The sequence below is a fragment of the Melospiza georgiana genome, chromosome 17, assembly GCF_028018845.1.
Source record: "Melospiza georgiana isolate bMelGeo1 chromosome 17, bMelGeo1.pri, whole genome shotgun sequence".
Lineage (NCBI taxonomy): Eukaryota > Metazoa > Chordata > Aves > Passeriformes > Passerellidae > Melospiza > Melospiza georgiana.
This window is the reverse complement of record NC_080446.1, coordinates 9,166,155-9,184,075: the sequence shown is the minus strand read 5'-3', so window position 1 is coordinate 9,184,075 and position 17,921 is coordinate 9,166,155. Positions and strand designations below refer to the sequence as shown.

The following is a 17,921-nucleotide window of genomic DNA, read 5'->3' as shown; positions in this document are numbered from 1 at the left end:
CTGCCCTGAGCAGAGGGACAGGCTGGGGTGATGTGGTGTCATGGCATGGGCTTACACCACGTGGGCACCCAGCAGACACTTTTACTGTTGCTGGGGATTAGTGGCTTCCAGGACACAGCTCGGGGGTTTAATTTCCTAAGCAGCAAGAAAAGGGGAATCTGTCACTAAGCACAGAAACACACAGGACACAGGAGTGCTTCTGGCTGTGACGTGAGGCTGTTTAGGAATTGCCAGTCTGGCTCCCAGTCTGCCCAAACAATCAAGAGTCAGTACTGGGAGCTACAGGGCAAACAGGCTCTGCCTCTTGCTGGGAACAGAACAATGCAGGGACACGTGACTGCTGGGCTAAGGCATCCACAATGAGCAGCCAATGCATCATGCTGGGCAGGAGGCCATAGACCAAAGTTTATAAAGCTTTATTAAACATTTTGAACAGCTGTGCAATGAACAAACAATACTCTGGAAGTTTCACAACCTCGTAGCTTGAACTGCCTCAGGACAGCAACAGCCATTTCTGCTGCTCTCCACCAGAAGACTGAAGGAAAGACAAACAGATGGCAAAGGGGAGGGAAACCTTCAAAGTTCAGAGGTAAGTGTTTTGTGCCAACCTCTAAGGCTTCTCACAAACCAACCTCTGCCCCAGGCTGTAGACCCCCCATCACCCTGGATTCTTGACATCCTTCTGCCAGGGAAGCTGGAGACATCAGGCATTTTCCAGCCTCTGCCCTTCTCTAGTCAGTAGCACCAGCACCTTCTGTCACCTCTGGCCCAAACCCATCATCTCTGAAATGGCTGAAGCATTTACTGCTTCAAGCCATGCCCCCACCTCATGGATCCCCTCCTGCCCTGCCCACACCCAGCCTTTTGGGGTAACATGAGTTCTGTAGGGTAAAGTTCACAGTGGCTTCCAAAACCCTGTGTCTTGCAGCATGCTGGTTCTTTCTCCCAATGGTCAATACCTTGGTAAACCCAGGACATGGAGGGGAAGAGAGAGTCTCTACTGCCTGTGAGGCTTTATAAAAGCAGCAGCATAAGTGAGGCTTTCAGGCTGGGATCTCAGAGCAAAGAGTTCAGAAAGCACTTGGGCAGTGCACACATCTCTTTGGCAGGCTGAGCAGGAGGAGATGACTCAACTGCCTCTGGCTCCAGCAGCTTTTGGCCAAGTCCATTTATGAGCTGTTGCACTCTCCCTTGATCAGCAAGGTGGGAAGGCTGGCTCCCCACAAAGAGAGACTGAGAGAATCCTGTAGCTATTCAAGCAGGATCAGAGGGCCAAGAGCCCTGAGTTAGACCACATGGCCTAATGCAGACAAGTGACACACAACCCCAGCACTCCCAGCTGGGCAGGGACAGCAGCTCAGGCTTCCAGCAGTTCTCAGTTGAGGGCTGGTGTCTGCTCCCGGTGATACGGGAAAGAAAAAGAAAGACTCCTGCTCCTAAAAAAGCAGGTGGTGCTGCCAGAGTTCACACAGTAAACGAGTCGATTCCACAGGCAGAGCGGGAAGAATCTGCCACTCCAGTCCACGCACAGTTACAGGAAATAGGTTGTCCTTACTCCAGTCCCACACCCAACACCCCCCTCCTCCCCAGGCCCACCCCTTTTTTAAAAATCAAAACAAGAGCCCTCAGCAGACTGGAAGATTATGATTTTCTAGGTGCCCACTATGCTGGGGTCGTGAGCTGATTCTGGTAACTGGGATCCTGTGCAGTGGTACAAGAAGCAGTTCCCCCAGCAGCTGTAGCAGATGAGGAATAGAGCTGCCAGGAAGACCAAGGCACAAATTGTGCAAGGTTTCCGTTCCAGGAGAAAACTGAGCAGGTAGAATCCCATGAACATCGAGTGACTGAACCACAAGGCTGGGTTCAGGGGCTTGGGTATGAGCAGGACAGGTAGCAACCACTGCAGGCAGTACATGGTGGCTGGCTGGGGCCTCGTGGGCAGCAGCAGGCAGATGTGCTCCAGAACAGGCTCCAGCAACTCCTCCCGAGGGCAGGCTGCTCTGCAGGGAGAAGGAAATGTCAGACTCTCAGAGAAATGAAGGGAAAAAAAATCAACTGACATGCTTCTAAAGCTTCATTTACTCCCAAGCATCATTGGCTGATGGTTGAACTCCCAGTACTAAATCCTTGGAGCTGGTGGAAAGGTTCCTGCTTTCTGAACCACTCAGCTGGGGACAGGATCAGCTAATGCTGGTACAGAAGTGTATCCTGTGTGCTCTGTTCCTCAGGCCTTTATCCAGGCTAACAAGTGAGACCCTTTTAGCACAGTGCAGGAACAGAAAGGGAGAGGTGGAAATGGCAAACAAGCTGCCACAGCCTTCCCTACACACACTGATCCAAGACAGCCCAAAGGCTTGAGTGATGATATAAAGAAATGCAATTGAAGGGTGATCATTATTTGATGCTACAGAGAAGTGTTAAGGAAGCATTTGTGTAAGGAATTGTTCTGCACACAAACAATAAAGTGTTCCAGCAGGACAGCACCAAATCAGCTACACATCAAGGTACCCAGGAAAGCCCCAGCAGTGTCCAGGCTGTAAAACAAAGGGGAGGACAGTCCCAGCTTAAAGATTTATAATCCTTGCCAAACAGCTAAAGTCAGATAAGATGAAGTATGTGAATAGATCAAATGGGGGGACAGGCTCAGAATGGCAATTTCCATTAAGTGCTGTAAACACAGGATTTCCTCACTTGGATTATTATAAAACCCTCTGGAAACTGGGCTTTAAGGGCTTTCCTAGGCAGGGATGGCAGCACACTGCAAGTCCAGAAAACCTGCTCCTACCTTTAGCAACCCCCTCAATGACATTAAATGTGTGCTCTTTTGAGGCACTACAAACCCCTTCAAGAATTTCAAATGGCTTTAAAAACAATCAATGCCTCACCCCCACCAAGAGGAGTCTGCTGGGGACAGCTGCTTGCAGAAAGCCTTGTGTCTGCAATTACTCAATGGAGCAGTGCTCCCTCAGAAGGATGAAGGGCTCAGCCCAGCCTGTCAGGATTACAGCTGGGGGTGGGAAGGTTAGTAGGATGAAGGAGTGAGAATGTAAACAAACAGCACATTCCACCGGCTCCTGTTGGCAGGAGAAGGGATTTCCTGGCAAAGGGAGAGAGAATGAGGGATTGCAGAGAAAACCACAGGAGGTTCTCTTCCAAAACAACACTGAGGTCAGACTTGTCTCGCAGGTAGCAATGGGCTCTGCTGCCAGCAGCAGGAAATGCTGCCATCCTGAGCAGCACCATCTATTTTAATTTAATGTTAGTAGGAAAATGCAGGCAAACATCTCCAGCAGCACAAACATTATGTGGGGAAAGTACATTGTGCTGGTGCTCCTGCAAGGGAGTGCTCTCCTGCAGAGAGAGCAGCTGGAGTTCAATTAGTGAAACCAAGCTGCAGCTCAGTAGCCAAAGAGTAAGGAAAAAGTTATTTTATGCTGCAATACAGATAAAGCCAAGTCACAGGAATACAGCTCCCAATGTTAGTCCTGTTTTAGGCAGGTCACTCACTCACATCTTTAAGGGCAAGTCTAGTCCCAAGCCTTTTCTCCCATCTGTAAACTGGAATCAGCTATTACTCATTTCATAACAAAACATGCTGCCTGCTTGCCTTTGTGAATTGCTCAGATGTCTCTGGAGTAAACAATACCACAGAAGTACTAGAGAACTTTTTTGCAAGGGGAAGAATGGAGAGAAAAAAATCTAACAACAAATATTTGAACAGGAAGGTAACCAAACCCCATCACCCAAGTTTTCAATTCACTGAATGCAGTAAAGTTTTACTAAATCAATGATCTGCAGCTGCCTTAATCCTCCTGAAATGTTCCCTTCTTGAAGCTTCCTGCATTTTTTTCTCACAAATGCTCCAAACACCAAGCATTAAAAATGAGTGCCTAAACAACCATGTTATGTTTTTGCCAGATCCAGTTGCATCAGCTTGACTTCTGTGGCAACTTGTGTCAGCTGTTCTCAAAACTTTAGTTTAAAGTGCCTACTTTGCTTTGGGTTTCTCTATCCAGAGTATAGAAATGGGTAAAGAATGTGTCTGTTAAGTAGCAAAAGGCTGAAACAAAGAACTAGAATTTTTCAGAACTAATGTCACAAATCTCTCAGCTTTAATAGGTCATATGTCACTATTGAGCCTTTAGCCCCAAACCTTACAACTGACTACAGTTAGAAAATAATTATAATTTGTGTTGTAGCTACACTTTGTACTTCATGGTCTGGCATCCTCACTCCTACAATGCTCTTAACCATAACACTCTAAATACTGAATTAATTTTAAGTGTCTAAGCTTTACTTGAGCACTTCCTACAAACACAAAGCCACCTCACAACAAGTTACTCATTTTTAAATATTAGTATTTCCTGCAAGAACCAGTTGCTTGTAGCAATCAATGCAACCACTGCAGAATAAAGAACCATTTAATAGTAGTTATTCTTACTATGAAATTTCAATGCCAATGCCCTTCAACCTGCAAACCTCTTGGATTTCTGCCAAATGCAGCCATTCAAACAGCTGCTCTTTGTGTCTGTAGTCAGTCTGCTTTTATTCTCAGGAGTCCCTTCACTACCAAGCAGTTAAAGGATGAGGATCCTCTGCTGTATCCCACAGCTGATCCTAGAGTACTTACTACAGGAGGCTGCTACAGCTCTGTGTCCCTCAAGGGACTCCCCACCAGTAAGAAATGTGCTCTTCATTAGAGATTCTCTGTACAGCTGGCACTGAGTCCTCTTTACACTCTATTGATCCAAGAGAAACAGCACCTCCTGTATCAGCCCTTCACTGAGCAGGGAACATTCTCCTTTGTGCACGGGACAGGCAGATCCTTCCAGAAGCCACAACAATATTTGGTTTTGCCTGGTTTCTCAAGCAAGGTGAAATTTGCAAATTAAAGATTCCTCCCTTGTTGTGTTTGTCCCCTTCTCACAACCCAAGCCAAAGATTGCCATGTTCCAGAGCAAATAATAACCTGCCACCCAACAGGACTGGTTTCACAACTGCATCCTGTTTTGCCTCAGCCAGCTGCTCTTGTTCTCCCCTGCCTGACTCACCTCTTGCCTCAGCCAGCCCCATGTCCCACTGTCCCCAAACCTGCCCCTGTGCTGCTCCTCATGTCACCTGATTTGGTGGCCACTCATGTTTACCTGACAGCTCCTTCCCACTTCCTCCTTTCACCCTCCACAGCTCTTGCAGCCACTTGAACTCCCTTCAGACCCCTCAGCAGCAGAGCTGGTGATGCTCCCACTGTGTCCCAGGCTGATCTCCACGTGCTGCCAGAGCCTCTCCTGTTCCTGCAGGCAGAGGAGCAGCCAGGGGAGGTTCCCTGCACACCTCCTTAATAAGCAAGCACCAGCACTTCTCCACATGCTTATTAGCTGGCTTCCATTGCACTGCCAGCCCTCCCTGCTGTCATCTTCCCTCCCAAAAGCATTCAGGTCCTACTGGTGTGTGTTTGTGTGGAGGATTTTGGAATTCCAGTGCAAAGGCAGCAGCAGACCTTCCCCAAGCAGAAACAAAATCTCAATAATGACAGGTCTAGAGTGAGCAGCACAGAGCACTGCTCTGCAATGGATCAGTCACGTTTGGGAATAAATCCATGTGAGGAGCTAGCAAGCTGTTCCTTCATATTCTACACCCTAACTCAGCAATCAACACACTGAGAGGTGTTCCTACACCACAGGTTGGCACATCAGTGTGTCAATGCCAAGTCTGTACCTTTCTCAAGAACATTTGAATTCTTTAACAGTCCATTTACTCTGCAAGGGGAGAATAATCAGGCAGCTTTCCCTAAGCACTTCAAGGGTAAGCTTGTTCAGCCCTTACAAAGGCAGCCTTTAAGCCAGTGCTGTCCACACAGAACTCCCCCAGCAGATGCTACAGAAAGAGAGGCTGAGAGCTGAAAGGTCTGCAATAAAACACTGAGTAACCTTTTTATTGGGGCGTGCTGCTATCATCCTCCCCCTTTCCCAGAAGCTGCAATCTCTGCTTGTGATGAAAAGCCACACTGGTTAGATGAAAGTCTCTCAAGTCATCCAGTGCATATAAACTGAAGAGGAAGGCTCAGGGATGTGTTTCTCACCTGTCTGCTTAAAATGGTTTTAACCCAAAACCCTGTCACAAATACCAGCTGATGTGAGTGGGCAGTGCTTCACACCAACTCAAATATCACACAGCACCAAAACAGCTGCTGAAAAATACACAACAGCTAAAGCACTGGGACAAAAAGAGAGCTGAAGAACTATCAAGTGACAAGTTGGAAGAGTTCAGCTAAGAAAAGCAACAGCACACCAGCTTCCCAGATGCCAACCCTCTGTCGTAAACCCAAGAACCATAACTGCTCAAACTTTAAGACCTATTTGCAGCAGGGATTAACTTCTCTAGGTTTTTTTTTTTAGCCTTGCCACTATTATTTCAATTTTTTTAAAAGCTTTATCTGCTGGTATGACTCAGCTGGAAAGAGTGAGTCTATACTTTTTGGCAAAGGCCTTAGCCTAGTCTTGGATCATGCCTTGGACACTTTGTGTAGAGTCAGAAATGGTGCAATATAATCACAACAGCTTCCAAAAAGAGCAACAAATCCTTTACTAACCAAGCCTTGGGGTTAGTATTCTGATTTCTCGTGCTAGACATAAGCCAAAGCAACTCACTTGGTGAAAAGTGGAGGCTCTGAGCTCCATTCCTGATGGGAATGGATGAGCTTTTGTCCAGGAGATACCCACTCCATCTGCAATGCAATGCCCTCACAGCACCAGGGTGAATCCTTCCCCACCCATGAGCAGGAAGGCAGAGGAGAGATCCAAACTAAAACTAATTGTTTTTCTCAGAGAGCTTGGAATGGGCCTGGACATCATCAGGAATCAGAGGAGCAGAAGCTTAAGTCAGCCAGCTCTGTGATGGGAAGAGATGTCAGCAGCCACAGCTGTCATCTGAAGTATTACTACTTCCATTTGGACTAATTCATTTCTTTTCAGAGGTCCTCGTTCCCACCTTCAGCCTTTATCTAACTGCCACAGATTACAACTTCCAGGCCAATTCCAAGTTCCCTGAGAAAAGGAGTTTTAATTTGGACCGCTTTTCTACCTTTTGTGCCTTCAGCAGGCTTCAAAGGTCCAAATACAACCTGATAAGAGTGAGTTTTCTGCATCTCAGATGAGGAAAGGCAGAAATGCTGTTTGGGCAGCCATGAGGAGTTATGATCTCCTACAGTCTGGAAAGACAAAGGTTACTGCACTACAGTATGACAGTACTTGCAAGGTCCATTGAAATGTTTCAGTACCAATGAAGTATGGGAGAGTTCAGCATGCTGTGGACTGTATTTAGAGCTCGTTTTTCCTCTTCTCTTGCACTCGCACGTCTGGGATATCATGAGCAATGTTGGTATGACAGCACAGCTTGTAAACTCACTTTGTAGCTGGCTCAAAGCACGTATGGGTGCTCGGGGAGGGTGCCTGGCTGGGCACAACAGTCTGTATCCACAGACTATCACAGAATACCCCGGGTTGGAATGGACCCCCAGGGCCCATCCCGTCCAGCTGCCTGCACAAAAGCTTGTCAGAGCATTGTGCTGCCCTGGGGAGGAACGGGCCCGGCTTTCCTTTCAGAAGGCGCTAACGAGAGCTGGAGACGTTCGCGGCCGAGAGCAGCAGGGAGGGAGGGAGGGCACACAGCGCTGTTATTTCCATGCTGGCACCGAGCTCGGGGTCGGTTGAAACCTCTCCCATCCCGGCGCACTCAGAGCTCCGAGCGCGGGGCTCCTCGGCCGGGACAAACCTTCCCCCTTTCCCCCGGCCGAGCCCCGGAGCCCGCAGCGCTGCCCGCTCCGCCAGCCCCGCCGCTGGGCCCCGGCCCGTACTCACCGCCTCACGCCGCCATCCCGGGGCCGCCCCGAGGAAGGAGGGAGAAGCCTGCCAGGCCTCCCCAGGCGGCCGGGCGGCTGTCCCCGGGAGCGGGGCTGTCCCCGGAGCGCTCTCGGCCGCGGGGCGCTGCTGCTGCCGCTGCTGCTCGGCCGGCGGGGCGGGGGCGCGGGCAGCGGCCGCTCCTCAGGCGGGTCCGGGCAGCCCCGCGCGGCGGCTGCTGCGCCTGCGCGCACGGCGCTGCGCCTGCGCACGGCGGGGCGGCGCTGGGAGCCGGCCCCGGCCGGATTCGCGTTTTGTGAAGAGATTTTTGTGTTTGTGGGCGCTTGTAATGAGCCGCGTTTGGGCTGTTCGGCCTGGGGAAGAGGAGGCTGAGGGGGAGAGCTCGGCGCTGCTTACAGCTCCCTCACGAGGGGCAGCTCTGGTCCTCAGCGCTGCTTACAGCTCCTCACGAGGGGCAGCTCGGGTCTCTTGGCTCTCACGAGCACGGACAGGAGCCGAGGGAATGGCCTGAAGCTGGGTCAGGGCAGGGTTAGGCTGGGTATTAGGAAAGGATTTTCATTCTGAGGGGTGGTCACAGAGCAGTGGTCACAGCCCTGAGCCTGTCTGAGTTCTAGAGGCGTTTGGACACCGCTCTCAAGCACAGGGTGGATTCCTGGGGTGTCCTGTGCAGGGCCAGGAATTGGACTCGAGGATCCTGAGGGGTCCCTTCCAAGTCAGCATATTCCGTGGTTATTATTCCATTGTGTTTGCATGGTCCATTGCACCTTGTGCTGTGCTGCCTCAGAGCCACGGAGGACAGCGGGGCTGGGCAGGGACCACTGCAGGCCATCCCTCCCGGCCATCCCTCCAGGTCCCTGCTCTGCTGGGTCCCCTGGAGCACAGTGCTCTGGATTGTGTCCATGGGAATATTTCAGTGCAGCCTGTTCCATGCAGTAAAGTTCTTCATGTCCAGATGAAACTTCCAGTGTTCCTGTTACCTCATGCCACTGTTCAGCACCCTGGCTCCATCCTTACAACACCCTCCCTGCATCTGCGCACAGGCAGTGATAAGCTCCCTTCTCTGTTGTCTCTTCTCCAGCCTAAACAGCCCCAGCTCCCTCAGCTTTTCCTTATAAGAGAGATGCAATCCTCACAGCCCTCCCCTGATTCGCCTCGGAGAGCTCCATGTCTCTCCTGTACTGAGTAACCCAAGGAAAGAAGAAAAACAGTCCAAGAAAAACAAAACCAAAAACCCCAAAGACCAAGATTTGGCATTTTCACAACCATTTAAAACCCACCCAGCCACAGTTGCAGGGCCACCCACATTTCCCACAGTTTTCCACTTGGCTGCCTGGGTATTTTTGATAGTTATGATAAGACCTGCTCTCCCAATGGCCCTTCAAGCGTGTATCCACCCTGGAACAATTTCCCTCTGCTCTGCCATTATGCTGGGCTGACCTTTTTATGGGGTGTTTAAAATTCCTGGTTTATGGCACTGCACAGGAATGGCCCTAAAGCCTTTGGCTGATGCCTGATGCTCTGATGGTTCATAGTAAAAATAACTACTGGATACCAGCTATGATTCCCACAGCACTCAGCGGGCTTTCAGGATCCCACCCAACACCAGCAGCGAGCAGGCTTCACCCAGGGACCTGGGCTGCTCCAGCACATGCTGCTGGTTGCATTTTGCAGGACTCACACTGGATCCAACTGATACAATTTGAGGTCTCCAAATCCTTTTGCAAAATGTAATGTGGACCCTCATGCCTAAGACTGCTGTGGGACCTGTGTGCTTGCTTGGCTTTTGGTTGTAGTTCCAGCTCTCTATAAAAAAATTCCATTTTGCACTTGCAGCCTGGCTGGCAGGGCTGTGAACTCTCAGCCCTGTGGCACCTTTTTCAGCAGGCAGGAGCAGAGAGGGATCATCCAAAACTTGTATTTCAGCAGGCTCTGCAGGCTGCATGGAGCCATCCAGTGGAGTGGATCTGTAAAGAGCTGCAGAGTAAAAAGCCATCCCTGGCTTGGAAGGGAAAGGTAATTCCAGGCTAGTGGGAACAGCTTGTTCTGTGCAGGACAGGAGGCCATGGGGTTTTTATGGCTTTTCTGTTCAAGCAGAAGCTTTTAAAGGACCTCTGGCTGTGCTCTGCTTTGGTTCTGGGCAGTATTTCTTCCAGTGATTTCCCTGTCCTTTGTAAGATTGTCTGTTGCAATCACAAAAGCCACATCTGAGATGGAAAGGGTGTAGCCCTGAAAGCAGCAGTGTCAGAGGCCAAGCAGCACCACCACTGACCTCCCACTGCTCTGGGTGAACCACAAGGTGGTAATCTGTGTTTTGAGAAAATAACTGAGGAGCACAGTGGTGCCAGTGCTCCTGCATTCCCAGCCCAGGGCTGGCTGCAGCTCAGCTCTTGGGGTCTGCTGAGCCAAGGCTCCCCAAAGCTCCAGGGGCACTGTGGGTGCACAGGAGAATCCTGTGCTGTGGCAGAGGGCTGAGCAGGTGGAGGGTTTCAAAATCCTGCAAACAGAAGTTGTGAGCAAGAGCAGCTTTTTCCTGTGAAAGAAAATAAACCCTTGCTGTTGGTGAGGGGGCAGACATACCCTGTACCCAGCAATTAATTTGCAAACTGGCTGCAATGTGGCCAAGTGTGACAGGACACATATGTGTGAAACAAGGCAATTGTGAAAGGTGAGATGTTAGAGCAGATGAATCCCTCTGATCTGCAGATCAAACCCCTTTGCCTGGTCTTGCCTGCATCAAATCCCAGCTGATCCAGGCAGTGTGCTACAGACCTGGCAACTCTGCCCATGAGCTGAGAAAGCAAAACCAACCAGGAGCAGCACAAACGTACAAAACACTCCAGTTTACTTCCAGCACCATTCCCAGCAGGTAAGTTACACCTCTCCCAAACAGAAGTCTTTTACTTTTCCCAGTCCCACAGCAGTGCAGCTCAGTAGTCAATGGGCTTAGAGCCATTTCCCATCTTAGCAACGGAAGTGATCTCTTGGCTTACTGGATCCCAAAGAGAATTCCAGGCAGCAAAACACAACAAGCTGCTTCCAGCAAGACAAGAGGCAGCAGTGCTCTGCTGTCTGTCTCCCACAGAGCCCCGCAGGCAGTGCTGGCTGCCCTGGCCCCTCTCAGAGTGGGGGCACCCCCCTGAATTTTCGGATGACGTTGGCCAGCCGCTTGGCCAGCCCGCCCCGGCTGGGCTCCTCCACGTGGAACGTTCTGGTCAGCAGGTTGTAGAAGGAGCCATAGCACACGGCCACCACGGTGCAGGTGAGGCAGATGACGTTGTAGGGCATGCTGAAGTCTGGGGTTGGCAGGTTCACCAGCAGTGGCTCCGTGTACAGGCGCACAAAATAGCTGGAGCCATCGGAGGAAGGAAACCTGGAGAGTTGGAGAAGGAAAGGCAAGGTCAGCCTGCACAGGACTGTGTTTGTGCTCACCAGAGAAGATGAGAGCAGCCACAGCCTGCAGGTTGTGGCACAGCCCTGCTCGCCAGCACAAGCACACTCACAGTGAGGTGAAGAGAGGGCTCTGCTCCACATCCATGTCCTTCATTGCAGTGACACTGGGCACCAGGGCACTGAGCACAGATGAGCTAAGGGGACAAACAACACACCAGTGTCAGCCCTGGCAGGAAAGACATCTCCAGAGACCTGGGCAGTAAGTCCTATGCAAAGCCCAGAAAGGGATGAGGAGCTGAGGAATGTCATTACCCAACATAAAAGCCGTGATTGGGGTCAGGTGGGTACTCTGTCCACTTCAGCAAGGCCCTCTCAAACTGGATTGTGATCTTGGTGACGGAGTTGGCTGGCAGCTGGATCAGCATTTCCAAGAGGTGAGGCCGGCTCCGGTCCTGGGCTGGCTGGTAGTGGATGTAACCTAACCCCAAAGAGATTTCCACATTGGCCCCAGGGGAACCTTGTCCCATCTCACATTGCCTGGACATCTCCCATGAGGTGGGTGCTCCTGCTTCCACTGTCCTGAGAGTGGTTTTCTGGGCAAGTGAAGATGCACCCATAGCAAAAAGCATGTGTTAAAACTAAATTTAGCTGGCCTTTAAAGCTACTGACCCATGACGGTCAGGGATTCATAAGGAAAGGTATAAATGGAAAATAAAACCATATTATCAGTTTTAAATTGAGCTTCCTGTGCTACAAAAATTAATTCGTGTTGGTTTAAACCCTTATTGGATTATCAAACACCATCCTTGTGCCTCTTATAAATAAAACTAATTTAATGGTCTCATCTGCTGTGAGCACTGAACTTGAGGCTAGGAAAACATCCTGAAATATTTTGTTTCACAATCCAGTTTCCCAGGGATCACTGGGACCTGAGGGAGGGATTAAACCACCTTTGGAATGAGCTGCTCATGCCAAGGGAATGGGGTGGCATGTGCTGCTTGGAGGGTTCACTCACTGGGCTTGTTCTCCTTCCCTTTGGTGATGATGGTGAGGGTGTGCACGTAGAGGCGCAGGTACCAGGGCACAGTCTCCAGCAGGATCACGGGGAAGGCTCGGTAGGGGTGGGTGTTGTAGATGAGGGTGCAGATCTCCCCGGTCTGCAGCCCGTACCCGCCCACGTAACGCTGAGCATGGAGCGTGGGAATGGGCATTTCCGCTGTGAAGAGCAAGGACAGCAGAGGGGGGATTTTCAGCCCTGGAGCCCTGGCCAGTGGTGCAGGTGAAGTGAAGTTCTGCTCACTCACAGCTGTCTTGGGGCCGCTTCCACTTCAGCTGCACATTGAGGCTGCGAGATGTGTTGAAGAGGGAGGGGCTCAGCAGGTCATAGACAGCGTAGGTTCTCCTGTCCCCCTGGACAATAGCTTCATGTACTGATGTTGGGGGGGGGGACACTTCCAGCAGCTCCTTTTCCTGAGGAAAGCAAATGGACCATGAAAGGAAAAAGTGCCCCTTTTGAAGGAACTGGCAACACTGAGCAAAGTCCCTCCAGGTAGCCCTGAGCTTTGCCACCCAACAGCCAGCTCTGTGCTCTCCCCTCAGCCCTGCTCAGAGCAAGAAAATCACCTCCCTGTGTTAGCCCCTGAGAGGCCAGGCCATGCAGAGGATGGAGGTGAGGATGTTTCAGAGCCACAAGAAGTGGCAGAACTGAGGGAGCAGGGGATGCTTTCTGACCCATGAGCTTACCTTGTTCTTGGGGGAAATGTCAACGTAGACTTTGCTCTGCGATGCCAGAGGACACGAGTCAGTCAGCGTGCGAGAGAACATCTTAAACAGGGACCAGTCTGTGGGAAGCAAGGTCAGCTGGCAGGTCAAGTGCTGCAGGCTGGGAGCACGCCAGCACAGCCACCACGCTTACCTTTCTTTCCTTGGCCACTGGAAAAGAAGTCAAAGACCACAGTGAGAGTCTGTCTGAGCTCCCAGGACATAGCCAGGCAGGAGGCATCCTGGACAAGAGACAAGCAGCTCTGATCACACCTTCTGGAGGGGGAGGACACCAGGATGGAGCTGGACCTCCACCAGGATTACAAGATTTCCATTGGGGTTACCAGAGAAGGAGGATGACAGCTGTGTTAGACACAGTGAACCCATCACAGGGTAGCTGAGCAAACCACTGTGATACCTTGCAATGTGACAAGGGGGCTTTGGATTTTCTCTTGGGGAGCTCAGGGAGGGAGCTGAGCCAGCACTTACCCTGCAGATGGGGCGGATGTGCACTGCCTGGGAGTGGTAACTGCTGTGGAACAGGCGCTCAGCCTTCAGCAGCACAGCCAGCCCAGCCTGCAGGGAACAGAGGAGAAACTCAGCCCTGCCCTGTCCTCTGCTCCCACCGAGAGAAAGCCCTGAGGGAACCTCCCAGTGCATGCTCCCACATTGCTGCTGGGAGCCCAGCTCCATCAGGAGTGGCCCCATTGGGCAGCAGGACTTGTCTTTACCTTTGAGCCACATGGCAGCAGCTTCTTCCAAGGGGTGAGGTTCTCTGTGCAGACAACTTCCCTGGGCAGGACAGCGTAACGCAGGAGATGGTGATCTGTCCCTGGGCAGGGAGAGGCAGGAGAGAGGGCTGGGATTGCTACAGCCTGAGCACAGGAGCAGTGTTCCACCCTCAGTGTACCCAACATCCCACCACACTCAGAGCATGCCTGAAATGCCAAGAGCTCCACCAGAAGTAGATCCCACTCTGTTCAGAGTGACTGGAAAGAATGGTAAGGATACGTCCTAGGAGATCTTGTTTTGTGAGTGCCTTAAATCCTGTAGTCCTCACTGTTTCATAAAACACTTTTCATAGAGACAGGTAAGGGCCTGGGAGCACCTGCCATGTATTACTTGTGAGTTTACTCTGTTTAAAATCAAGTGTTGTTTGTAGGGAGAGGAAATCCTTCCTAGGAGAGGTTAATGGATGCTGTTGTACACACCCAGACCCAGAGTCATTGCAGGACCTGCACCTGGAATGCTGGCAGTGGCACAGGGCAGAACTAAAGTGAGAGAGCAGAGCCAGGCTCACCATTGGCTAAACCCAGGGGTTTGAAGGATGCTGTTGGAATCACTGTGTTGGTCGAGTCAATGAAGTTGAGAGAAGCACAGAATATTCCCGAAAGGATGTTACTCAGTTCTTTCCAGGCTTTGTCAACACTGTGTGAGAAGAGACACCAGAGATTACTCAGCAGCTCAAATCCTTGAAACAACAAGTGTTAAGTCAGTAACATTCAGAAATGACCACACTGGGTTACCAAAGCTGCATGGAGAGTGCAGAGAGACTGCTGGGCTGGCATTCTCCAGCTCTCTTGGTATTTTATTCTGACACATCAGATCTGAGGGACACACAGCAGGGACACAAAACAAGGACTCACAGGCATCACACAGCCAAGGCACAGGGCAGTGGGCACAGCTGGTATGTGAGGAGAGAGGCCAGGGGAGCTGGGAGCACACAGGAGGTGATATGTGTGAATGGGGAAGGGGCTGTCAGGCCCACAGCAATGCCTTGGTGCAGCTCCAAAGGCTGACCCGGCCAGCAGACAAGGGATGGGACACTTGCAGGCAGGACAGAGTTCTGTGAGTCCCCACAGGGCTGGTGTGCTCAGGGAGATGGTGACAGGTACTGGATGGGAGTCAAAGGAAGTGAGTCACGGATGAGAGGCCAAGATACAGCCCCACTGTATTAGCACAGCAAGGGTCCTGCAATCCACCCTGAGCCCTCATCCCCCATGCTGTTGTACCCCAATGACACACACACCCACTGCTTGGTTAGATCACTGTTATTTCTCTCTGTGCCATCGTTAAGCGCTTGTCATCACACAGCCCACAGGGGAATTACTTGGGCCTTTAATGAACAGGGATTTGCCCTCAGCACCACATCCTGTCCTGTGAACAGATGAGGTATGTTCTGTGGGTTTTTAGAGCTACTCCTGGGCTCTTCTTTCCAGCAGACATTTTTCAACCCAGGAGGCCCACTCACACACCGTGGCTGCCTCAGGAGGGACAAACAACAGCTCCTGGGAGCACTGGCCACAGAGGGGACCCAGAGTGACAGATCCGTGGCTGGGGTACCTACTCGGTGACCGTGGGCTGGAACCAGACCCAGAGCTCGGCGCCAGCGGGTGCCTGGAGGGGCGGCTGCCCCCAGTAGCGGGTGCGCCAGAAGCCCTGGGTGAGCGCGAGGTGCAGCTCCCGCACGCCCAGCGCTGCCACCAGCCGCCCCAGCGCCTTCGGGAAGAGCCTGTAGTGAGAGACTGCGGGCAGCGTCAGTCCCTGCCCCTCGCATCCCCGATCCCTTCCCGACATCAACCAGGGCCTGCCCCAACGCGACATCACCGGCACTGCCTCTGCTTGCGCCACCACGCACAGCCCGATGGCGTCACGGCCCCGAGCCCTCCCGTGTGACGTCACCGCTCCGTCCCCACAGCCTCGCTCTGCCCCGTCCCTGCTCACCTCACCCCGCCTCTGACGTCATTCCCGCCCGTGACGTCATCGCTCGATGCAAACCATCACGTCACGCGGTCCCTCCGCGATAGCCCCGCTCCTGCGCACCGCCCCAACCAATAGCAGCGCGGTCCGCCCCCGTGCTAGCCAATAGCGACGCGGTCCGAACCCGCCCCAGCCAATAGCGGCGCGGTCCGCCCCGGCCGGGCCCGCCCTACCTGCGCCCCGCTGCAGGTCCGCGTCCCAGCGCGTGCGGAACTGGAAGGTGGCGGCCACATCGCCGGTGGGCAGCGGGCTCAGCAGCAGCTCCTCCCGCAGCGCGTCCCGCCGCTCCCGGCCCGCGTCCGCCCGCCCGGGCGCGGGCCCTGCCGCCGCCAGCAGCAGCAGCAGCAGCACGGCCGCCGCCATCCCACCGCCCGCCCCGCCCCGCGCCGCTTCCGCTTCCGCCGCGCCGGCAATGGCGGCGCTTCCGGGGGTGCCGTGGAGACGCTGTGAGCGCCGGGCTGTCCCGGCCTGGCACCGGAGCCGCTGCACGGAGCGAGCACGGAGCCCCCGCCGGGAGAAGGAAAAGCGCCAGGGGGCTGTGCCTGAGCCTGCCCCAGCCCCGAAGCGAGCGCCAGCGCTCTCGCAGAACCGCGGAAAGGACCCCGGGGGTGATCGCGGTTAACTCTGGCGCTGTGAGGGGGGATCGAGCGGCTCTCCGAGCGCTCCCTCCGCCACTCTGAAATCGGGGCTGAGGGGAGGCCCTGGCGCCGTCCCAGCTTGGGCGGCTCCCCGGGGTGCCGCAGGACGCTGCGAGGACTGTCCCTGTCCCCAGGTGGCTTCCAGTTCTCAGCCGCTCCCGTGGCTCTCCCTCGCTCCTCGGCTCCTTCCCGCAGGGCAGCGCCCATCTCCGGGTGCGGAGCCGTCCGGGAGCGCCCCGCTCCCACACCCGCCTGCCGGGGAAGGAACGGCGGCCACAGCAGGACAGCGCCGGCGGTGACGGTCCGATGGAGCTCACAGCATCTCCGTTCTCCCCGTGATGATTTGAGTGTGGTGATTTGTTCCAGTAGGAAATAAGCATAGAAATTATAGCAACGTGTGGTTGCCACTTACCAGCTGTTGTACGTTGTTGATTACCCACTTGCCCAGATCTTAGGTCCTCATGCAAGTTAACTTGGAACTGACAATGTTCAGTATTTGTGAAGAATAAGGAGTTACTTTATATCTCTTTTTTCCCCTCTTGCTAATTAGTGGCATCACATAAAACCAGAAAGTCAGCATGCCCAAAAAAAAAAAAAAATAAAGGTAATATTTACATAATATTGTTGACTTTGTTATTTGATTTTTTTTTTTTACACTGGGCAACTCCTTGCAACAGGATACTTGCAGGTAATAAAGGTTTAGATGCATTTTGGAAGTGATCAGCCAAATTAAAGGTAAAAACATCCATCCAGAGCTAAGTACCCTATACCTAGGTAGAGAAGTCCCTGTGCTACAGCCTGAAAAGTCATGAAGCCTGCCCCTTTTTTCTTGATCAATTCCCCAGCTTAAGGCAGCACATGCCACACATTTCTGCTGCACTCGGCTATGGGGCACTCCAGCTCGTCCCACAAAGTGCTGGCTGCACAGGAACAGTGCAGCAATGTCTCAACACCCCTGGGGAGCAGCCAGGATGAGGAGAGCATTCCCTGGCTTCTGTTGCTTATCTGCCAGGCTCCTTTCCCCATGGTGACCGTGGCTGTGCTGATGCAGGGGCAGGGACAGCGCTTTCCTGGCCTGCAGCCACTGATGGTGGCAAGAGGCCTGTGGCCAGCTTTGTGCCCAGCTTTGCATCAAGTGGGCTGTCCAGTGGCCTCGTGGTGGTGGTGTTTCCTCCATCCTGTGGAGCAGCACGGGGGGAGCAGCTGCTGCCGTTCTCTGCTCAGCCCACCTGTGCTCAGGGCTGGTGGCTCCAGGTCACGAGCACCCCAGCCCTGCTCAGGCCAGCTGTGTCTGTGCTCTGCAGAGCCTGAGTTGCTCCCCATGGTGCCCTGCAGCCCTTCCCTGCCAAGGCCTGTTCTGTCTGTCCCTGCCCTGGGCACGGGAGCCAGCCCTGGGCTGTGCAACAGGAGTTTCATTTGTTCATGCCTGGCACAGTGAGCACAGTGGCTCTGCACTGCTCTCCCTCCTGCAGTCCCCTCTGAGCCCTCATTCCCCAATGACACACACACCCACTGC

The 17,921-nt window shown here is 52.9% G+C and overlaps 2 protein-coding genes across 3 annotated transcripts; both read right to left on the bottom strand.

Annotated features, from left to right (window-relative positions):
• Positions 1–386: 386 nt before the first annotated feature.
• BLCAP (BLCAP apoptosis inducing factor) lies at positions 387–8,005 on the bottom strand. Of its 2 annotated transcripts, none has more exons than XM_058036206.1 (2): positions 7,857–8,005; positions 387–2,000 (listed from the first exon to the last, which is right to left on the bottom strand). In XM_058036206.1, the coding sequence occupies exon 2, from the start codon at positions 1,913–1,915 to the stop codon at positions 1,652–1,654; it is 264 nt and encodes an 87-aa protein (XP_057892189.1). In that variant the 5' UTR covers positions 1,916–2,000; positions 7,857–8,005; the 3' UTR covers positions 387–1,651. The 2 variants fall into 2 exon arrangements, with proteins under 2 accessions (XP_057892189.1, XP_057892188.1); XM_058036205.1 differs by having other exon boundaries at positions 387–1,995; positions 7,853–7,937.
• Positions 8,006–10,681: 2,676 nt separating this feature from the next.
• PIGT (phosphatidylinositol glycan anchor biosynthesis class T) lies at positions 10,682–16,130 on the bottom strand. The gene is made up of 12 exons (XM_058036178.1): positions 15,941–16,130; positions 15,355–15,532; positions 14,308–14,435; positions 13,739–13,839; positions 13,497–13,583; positions 13,162–13,249; positions 12,990–13,087; positions 12,551–12,716; positions 12,262–12,462; positions 11,559–11,724; positions 11,357–11,440; positions 10,682–11,226 (listed from the first exon to the last, which is right to left on the bottom strand). The coding sequence occupies exons 1-12, from the start codon at positions 16,128–16,130 to the stop codon at positions 10,974–10,976; spliced, it is 1,740 nt and encodes a 579-aa protein (XP_057892161.1). The 3' UTR covers positions 10,682–10,973.
• Between the last annotated feature and the right edge of the window lie 1,791 nt (positions 16,131–17,921).

What these genes read in the sequence shown, in the direction of transcription:
- BLCAP (XM_058036206.1), bottom strand. Translation starts at nt 1,915, where the DNA reads ATGTACTGCCTGCAGTGGTTGCTACCTGTCCTGCTCATACCCAAGCCC.
- PIGT (XM_058036178.1), bottom strand. Translation starts at nt 16,130, where the DNA reads ATGGCGGCGGCCGTGCTGCTGCTGCTGCTGCTGGCGGCGGCAGGGCCC. An exon ending in GGACCTGCAGCGGGGCGCAG is followed by an intron (nt 15,533 to 15,940) that starts GTAGGGCGGGCC and finishes CGCTGCCCGCAG; the next exon opens with TCTCTCACTACAGGCTCTTC. An exon ending in AATCACGGCTTTTATGTTGG is followed by an intron (nt 11,441 to 11,558) that starts GTAATGACATTC and finishes TTGTCCCCTTAG; the next exon opens with CTCATCTGTGCTCAGTGCCC.